The sequence below is a fragment of the Notechis scutatus genome, chromosome 3 (assembly GCF_049901735.1).
Source record: "Notechis scutatus isolate UNSWTSFEM ecotype Mainland chromosome 3, rNotScu1.2, whole genome shotgun sequence".
In the NCBI taxonomy this organism is placed as follows: domain Eukaryota; kingdom Metazoa; phylum Chordata; class Lepidosauria; order Squamata; family Elapidae; genus Notechis; species Notechis scutatus.
The window spans coordinates 58338376-58347213 of NC_142011.1; the positions used below are offsets into that span (position 1 = coordinate 58338376).

Here is an 8838-nt window from a genome sequence, read left to right on the forward strand (position 1 = left end):
CTTTAGATTTAATCCCTACTGAGCAGTCTACCATGGATATAACTATGCCAACAGGCAAGTGCCATCAAAGAGATTAACCTACAAGGGCTTCTATCACTATCACAGTTGACATCACTATCAACTTTTTCTCTAGTATGAAACTGGTGGTTAGGATGATCACTATGAGTAGTACCCATAGGCATGTTTAGTATTTTGTACACTGATGTAACTGAACATTTAAGAGGTTCCTTTCTTGCTCCGAAATTCCAAAAACCAGATACTAATTTTAAAAATCTTATATTCTTTATAAACTGAGATTAATCCCCTTTTGGCTTTATCCAAATGCTGTTAGTGAACTGTTTAAAATTCTATGGGTTTTAACTAGAAATAAAATATTTTAGTTGTTAGAATGCTACTACATGGGGTTGGCTTTAAAAACACACACACTTTTTTAGCTTAGTTCTCACCAAATGATGGTAAATGTATTTCAGGACTATACCCTTCATGCCACAGATCAGGATTCCCATAATCTTCCATACACACAAACAAATCCTACAAATAGAAAATGAATATTTCAAGAAAAGAATGATTTAGAGCATTCTTTCTGATACGCAAGGTTTTTTTAAAAAATCTAGAAGTGTGTTTGGAAAACAGAGGAGCACTTGTGCAAGCTCCCACATGTAGGTTAAAATAATACAAGCCAGACAAAGATTATCACCTGGGTTTTTACATTTATGTTAAATAAGGCTTAATTTACTTATGAGTGAAGATACTACAGTATTCCCATCAATTGATTCTAAGTTGGAGACAAGAAAAAGAAAACCTAAAATCCAGGGGGGAAAATGTTATGAGCTTTCAGGAAAGTGCGCAGATTCAAGTATTTATAACTCATTGTTATAAATACCTGTAATATATGACAGAGTATACTATATAAATTTGAGAAATCCTCTGGAAACTCATTCATCAGGTCATAGTAAAGAAAAGCATATTATTTATGATTTCAATTCAATGCCAGTTTTTTCTTTCTAATCTGGATGTTATTATCAGGCTATTACCACCCACCCACCAATTATACACAGAAAGATTCAAGAGATTAAAAAAAATAAAGATTCAAATTTAAAATGTTACTTTGTGGGATAGATAAAAACTCATGTTTCTTACTCCAGAATTTTTGCAAATGTCAATATTATTGTTTTACCACATTTCTAATTATAAGATGCCAATCCTGAATGTTGCTCATGGAATATATTTACAGTATCTTAATTGTTAGTAGTTCTTTGGAAAATGTTCTGAGGTTTTTTTTATGCAGAGATAACACATCCCAATGTGTCCAAAAATGATACTTTAGTAAAAATTGAGTTGAGGCTCAACCTCCTAAACTATGAGGAAAAAGCTTGATCTTTCACTGCTGAAATCACATTTCAGTGCATAAAATTGGTCAAAATCATTTGTGCTCAAAATCTGAGGAGAACAATGTCCACCTAAAAGAAGTATGAACTTAGTGTATCCTTAGCTTCATGGAAAAAATCCACCTAGGATATCACTGCCTTCTTTCTCTGAGTCATTTAAGATATCAGCAGTAGAAAAAGTTATTTTATTAAAACCAAATAATGGTTTGATCTTTTTCCAGAATAAACCACAAAAAGATTTAACAACCTCAAAATCTTTTAAACCATTCATAGTTCAAGAACATAAATTTAATTTGGCAGTTGCTTTGTCTCAAACATTCTTACAGACCAAAAGACATGACTTGCAGAAATATTTTAAATAGAGGTTTTCCTGCTACCATTCCTAATCAACTGATATCCTTTCATATCATTCAGTTCTGAAGTAAAGAAATAATGCCCTCAAGATGAGGAAAAGCCTTAGTGCCTTTAGGTCAAGAAAATCATATCTACACTACATAAACCAAAAGCACCAAATCCAGGTTTAGATGGCAAGTCTTATCTACACTTGTATCTACACAAAATCTTTTCCAATCTGTTATTCTTCTGGTGTGCTAGGAATCATGGTGAAGAATGACAGGAGTTGCACTCTGAATGGTAACACACTAAGGAAGGATAATTTATAACAACATTTCACATTGAACAATTAAGAGGAAGGAATCTAAAGAGGAACAGTGTGCAAGAACAGGTGACAGCCATGATTATTTTGATGACTAGAAAAACAGAACATCAGATGTGGTGTTGATTTCTATAATAGCTATATTCCAAGTTCTTTATTTAGCATAGTGTCTGCTATCATTTCTCAGACACTATAGATTGAACATTTTCTGCTTTCAGAACCAATGTTTGGATAAAAGATACATTTGAAGGATGATTCCCATATCCATACAGGTAGTTCTCAGCTTACAACAGTTCACTTAGTGATCATTCAAAGTTACAATGGCACAGAAAAAAGTGACTTATGACCATTTTTTACACTTATGACCATTTCAGCATCCCCATGGCCACATGATCAAAATTCAGACACTTGGCAACTGACTCAGAGTCCTGGGATTAAGTGATCACCTTTTATAACCTTAAGACAAGCTAAGTCAATGGGGAAGCAAGATTCACTTCACAACTGTCTTACTAATTTAACAACTGCAGTGATTCACTTAATAACTGTGGCAAGAAAGGTCGTAAAATGGTGCAAAACTCACTTTGCAAAGGTCTCACTTAGCAACAGAAATTTTGAGCGCAATTATAAGTGGAAGACTACCTGTCCATACTCATGAAATAAATTCGGAGAAGTTGCCATTGATATGAACCTGCAGAAAAAATTATACTACAGTAGGATAAAAGGAGCCCCTCCCTAGATCAGGGCTAACAATCTGTGCTGTGAGATCTACAGGTCACTTTCAATATGTGGATGAGCCCAGAGTTAAATCTGGAGGTTTAGGAGAAGAGAAAAAGACTAAGGGAAAAACTCAAAGTACAGAAAAGAAAACAGGATCCCCATGTACCAACTAGTTCTGATGTCTGGCATAAATTATTTCTTCTTCCCTTAAGAATTACCTCTATACAAGGAAAGAAGAGGTGGTTTAAGACAAGAGAATGGGCAAAGAGAGCTGCAAAAAAAAAAAAAAAGGAGAGAAAGAGGGACACACCCACTTTTAACTCTGGTCTATCTATTTTTTGGTTTCAGCCTTGTCAGTCTCTGAAATGCAGAAGTTTTCCTCTCACTATCCAAGATGTATCCATTTAGGGTTTTCCTCAAACTAAAACAATCAAAGATGACTAAGGATGAAGCATATGTCAAATTCAGTCATGAACCCAAATATATTGTCTGCTTTGTATTCTATGCATAGCACCATAAGTAATCAGTTTGGAGGTAGTGGATTGGTAACAGATTTAGAAATCAGTATGTTGTTAACCAACTTATGTTCAAGAGACCCACAATAGCTACAGAAAAGAATGCAGAATTCAAAAAGCACTTTTACATCAGTACTTATTGCCAAGAAAAAAAAACTCTGTTTTAACTACCGAATGATTTATAACCACATTCATAGAATAGAAAATGGAGAAACAGCAGGAAAGGAGATATATATGTGCAATCTTCTCTTCCTTCCATCTGTAACTTTTTGTATCCAAATTTCCCAGCACATAGCTATCCACAACAATATATCTCAAAATGATGCATGGCAAATGCTAGTCAGCTGATAAACATTGCATTTCACTGAAGTACAAGCACAATCAGAATGATTTGCTGTAATACACAAGTTATGGTGTTGAGAAGTATATATTCAAAATGCCATCGGTGAGAATTTCTTTTAAGACTGTGCATAGGTTCTCTTCTTAGCAGCAATCAAAGCTGAGCCCTAGATCCTGCAAGCAGCAACTCAACACTGGGACAGGCAAAAAAGAAGAACCGTGTGGCAAAAAACTGAACAAATGTCAGTGGCCAAACAGTAACTAAGAACAAACCTATAACTATGTAGGTTGGGGGGGGGGGGGTGTTCTTGATTTGGACTAAGATGTGTTGATTACAAAAAAGGGTATTTCCCATCTTTAAATGTTTAAACAGCTGCAGATTTTTGATGGATCTCCTTTTTGCCATAAGACTCTATCACACAGAGGCAAGAAGTAGGGGAGGGGAAAAGGCTAAGGTTGAGGTATTTTCTTTTCTTTCCAATCCCCTTTCAGAGTGTGAAACAGGTGGGTAAACTTTACTGGCATTCATGTGAGTGTGGTTTTATTTAAAAGGGAGTGGGAGGGTGGAAGAGTAAAGTTGCCTTTATTGTTGAACAAAATCCAAGAGTAGTTTAGGACCACACAGGGAGTTTGGGTTGTGCAGGGGGAGGAGGTGTGGAACGCCAAAGAACGCTGACAGTCATCACAGAGAAACATCTGCTCTTGGAAAGCTCCCAGGCTGCTTGCAAAAAAAAAAAAAAGTATAAATAAATAAATAAAGTCCCAGGGTGTGAAAACTCAGCACAACCTGGAGTTGGAAGGGAGAAGATTGCAAGGGAGTGGATGGAAGGGAAAGAACAGGGTGAAATAGCAACAATTTGAAAAGAGTTAGCATGCTGGACTTCCTAAAAACATCATTTTTTAAATCAAATTAAAGTGTATTCATGGATGATGCCATTGTTTTGGGCTGGCTGCATTTAACCTGAATTCATTTTCAGTTGCCAGAGTGTGGGATCCAAACCAAAGTGCAACTGACAGCTTGGCTGCAGGTTATAATTATTTGCTCCTTCAGTATTACCCTCAAAACTATAATTCAGTGTTTGAATATCAATAATGCAATGAACCAAACAGGAAGTGGTGGCAAGAAAATCCATATCTGAGGGGAGAATATCAATTTAATTATACTTGTATTTGTGAAGGAATGCATTTTCACTGAAATCTGGATTGCACACTTACAATGAGACAATGTGCACAGGCACACACATGCAGAATAGCGATGAAAGTTTTATACACAAACATACACTCCTACGAACAAGTCTGGCAATGCAGTCAAACTGTCTCTTTTAAAAAGTCATTAAATCTTTGGACTGTAGGTAAGATATGCTTCCTAAAACTTGTGACTTTAAGTCATAGTTTTTTTTAATAGATTAATTTACACGTGACTGAACAAACCTGAGATTAAAGAGAAATTTCCTGGCCTAGGCACAAGGTCTAGAGAATAACCACAATTTCATTCTTATCAGAAAATGGCCTGAAGGATAACTAAAATTCTTTTGCTTAAACTATATAGGTGTACCTCTGCATAATACTTCATGTCAGACTAGCAATTTGGAAAGTTTCTCAAAGAGAAAGCAAAATGTAATAAATAAGTAAACATCAAAATCCGTGGTTTCCCAAAACTTCAGAAACTGTCCCTAATATGTTGCATCTCATTAGTGAAACCTTCAAAACAGATACCTTCTGGATATCTTTTATCCACACAATCTCTGTAATCTTAAGTGACAAAAATGAACAAAACTGAAGTAAAACCCATATTTATTTACATTTACTTTGAAGTTGCCCACAATTCCATGAGAACTGCCATAAAACACGAAAAGTCTATATTCCATACTTTAACATCTGCTAATCAATGTTTATCTGTTGTATGTAATGCAAAGAAATGTCCTAAAATTATTTTGTTCTATTGAAAAGTAAAAAAAAATTTTTTTTACTAGTTTACATACACACACCAGGGCACAAATATATATATCAAAATATATATATGAGCTGGCTGGTACTAAAACTAAATTTTCTTCCAATGTATTAGACAACTTCTACCTCACTCCCAACACACTCCATGCTACATGTACTCCTCCTAAGCAATCACATCAACCAGGAAGAAACTTACCTTCTACCCAGAGCTGTTCAATGTCAGTCTCGATGGAGGCTACTCGCAGCCCTACTGCCAGTGCCCCGAAGACCAGCAGCCCCACAAAAAGCACTTTGCCACAATGACGCTGGATCCAGCAGCCCAGTGTAAACAACAGAGCCTGGAACTGGGCCCGCAGCCACAGTGGGGCTTTCTGGCCAACAGCCTTACCCTGGGGAGAAAAACTGAAAGTTAGCCAAAATGATTTCCTTACATGGAACATCCTGTTTGAGGATTAGCTAGCACCGGGGTAAGGAAGATTTACTATCTTTAAGTGAAGCATTCCTGTGAAATCCTACTCTCAGATTTGTGAGGCCATAGGTGTTCTGTATAGTCATCTGTTACGGCTCAACTGAATCTATTTGCTAGTAATTTGTTAATCTCCTCGCTGATTCTTCCCTTCTAAGTTTGAAGATATGAGTTTGTTTAGCCGCCCTTTGCCTTGGGCAGTTCCAGATGCATGGGACTGAACTCCATAATTTTCACACACTGTATTTTAGGGTTGTGTTGGCTGAAAATGATGGCTTTATAGTCTCACACACCTGAAGGATGTTTTAGAAAGGCTGCTGCACTAGTGACTGATGCTTCTAGATATGGGTCCATCTACACTTATATTTTGGCTATGCAAAAAAAAAGAAAGAAAGAAAGAAAGAAAGAAGTCACTGTAAAGTTTACAGTTAAGACTTGGTGGGATTGTCCCACCAGGATAATGGCTTAGAGAAGGAATCTCACCTTCTCTTTCTCCTGAACACAGCTTTTAACTGAAGCTCCTTGTTTGGTGTCTGTAGCCTCATTGCAGCTAGAAGGTCAAGGATCTGGTCAACTTAACTCCCAGATACCCTCCAGGGAAAGAGGGGAGAAGAAGAGGTGTAAGCTTTTTCTCCCCATTTGTCAGCTGCCTCTTTTTGTCTTATCTCACTCCCTCATCTTCTTCCACCCTTCTCTCCGTTGGCTCCCTTGGTCTCCCCCAGCGTTTCTTCCGAAGCCCTGACCATGGTAGTCTTGCCACATGACTGGAGAAAATCCATCCTCCTCCTCACACTCGAGTGGCTGGGTCCCCTTGTTCCTAACCCCTTCGCATCGTCTCAGGGATCTTTTCGGGAGCAGGCCTTTCCTGGCTCCCCATTTAGGAACAGTCCCCCCCCCCCAAAGGACGGCTCTGCCTCGTCTCCCCTCTTTCAATAAGAACAAGCTTCTGGGACCACAGAGCAGACTCTGTCTCCGGAGCACGCATGCGAGAGCCGGCCCCTTTCCTTTCATCTCCCACCCCAAAGAAGCCGAGGGACTCCTGGAGGGTCCATCGCCGCGCAGACCCCACGCCCGCGCCCCAGAGGGCTGCCTTTCGCCTTCACCCTTTTGCAATTGCTCCTGACGGGAAGGAAACCACTCCACCCACCCCCCATAAGTTTTCCAAACTCGTCTCCTCCCCATCCGTGGGAAAGCGCCGCCGTCCCGCTTCCTTACCTTGGAGATCTGCTTGAGGGCAAAGGCTGCGTGGCAATAGCTGGGTCTCCGGAGGAGATCGGAGTTGGCAGCAGCTGCGTAAGGCGACGGGAGCTCTCCAAAGAAACCCCCGCTCCCGGGGACCGGCTGACCCGCAGCCATGGTGCGGGGTCGAACGAGGACGGTGCCGACGAGAAGCGAGGGAGCTCCGGCGGCTTCCCAAGAGCGGTTAATCCACGAGAGAAAAGTGCGGGGTCCGAGGCTTCAGAATGGCTTCTCCGGGGATCCCATGCGAACATTATGGGGGCGAATCCGGGGCCATCCAGGCGCACCCCAGGCGCCCTTGGCGCCGCCCAGCGTGGCCCTTCGAGAGACCGCGGGGAAGCGGGGGGGAGGCGCGGGTAGCAAGCACTCACACAGCCTCCTCCGAGAGCGAGAGGAGAGGCGCTCGGGTGCCCGGTGGTGCAGTGCGCCTCGGAACCCGTCCCACCAACATTTGGAACAAACAGCCTCCTTCGAGATCCTGAAAAGAGGAAAGCGCGGGGGGGGGGCGGGAGGAGGAAGGTTTGGTTTGATGGGAAAGTGCTCCAGTTTCCATTGGCCGAGGAAGAGGCAAATTACTCCGCAAACATCTCCTATTATTAGCTGCTAAGCAACAGCTCACCAAAGTGGAGAGAGAAGAGACCACCCAGGCAGCGCCTCCCCCGCCTCCCTCCTCCCCGCCTCAAATCAATGAGGGCAGAGGGAGGGAGGGAGGGAGCCTTGCCTTCCTTCCACACAGGAATTCTGCTCCACAGATTTTCAAATACTGCCCGTTGTCCCTTTCCAGCTCTCTCTCTCTCCCCCCCCTCACAAAACCCCAATCCAAACGAGCTCCTTTATTTGTAATTGCAAGCGGACGTTCGGATACACCGAGACAGCTGCAAACTTGCGGGCTGGGGCGGGGGTAAAGAGGCGAGGAACTTTGGAGCAGGAAAGAAAAAATATATATAAAGGAATAAAACTTTTAATTTTAGGAAAGGGCAGCTTGATTGATTTCAGGAAAATTAATAGGTGAATCCAAATCGGAACTAACACCAACAGGACATACAAGAGAAAAAGACTAGAGTGGTGACGGGAGGGAATGATTTCAGAAAGTGACAACATACAGGCAAATGTTCTGTGCTTACATCAGGAGTTATGCAGTACCTATAAGCAAAAGGAAAGGTTTAATCATGTGTAGGGTATTGTGATTTCCCTACAGAGAAAATTGCGTTCTCTAAAGCCAATGGGCCCAGAGAAGGAGTGAGTCAACAGGGTTAGATATGAAATTTCCAAAGGAAGTTGAGTCCCATCATCTGTCCCTTAGAACTTAAAGTCGTTCTATATGTATGAGATTGTTATCCCTAAATTTTTAAAGGGAAAAGACACTCACTAACCCAATGCGTTCAACAACCGTCTTATTACTTTTGTCTCATTTCCCCCAAATGTTATGCCAATGACCAATTTTCTGCCATATTGAGCAAGGAAAATGACTCCGTTCCGGAAATGTGGAGAAATATCCTCTCTTCCCAGGCGAAGAATTTCTGACTGCTCATTTCGACCAATCTCCATTGGTCAAGAATGGAAACGGAA

General features: G+C 40.7%; 1 protein-coding gene across 1 annotated transcript in view; it reads right to left on the minus strand.

Moving 5' to 3' along the window:
* Positions 1-7702, minus strand: part of PTCH2 (patched 2) — a 59105-nt gene extending 51403 nt beyond the window's left edge. Inside the window, exons 1-2 of the mRNA XM_026665658.2 lie at positions 7246-7702; positions 5761-5953 (exon numbers count right to left, since the gene is read on the minus strand). Coding sequence (XP_026521443.1) covers positions 5761-5953; positions 7246-7386 — 334 coding nt within the window. The 5' untranslated portion in view covers positions 7387-7702. The remainder of the gene's footprint in view (positions 1-5760; positions 5954-7245) is intronic.
* Positions 7703-8838: the final 1136 nt, after the last annotated feature.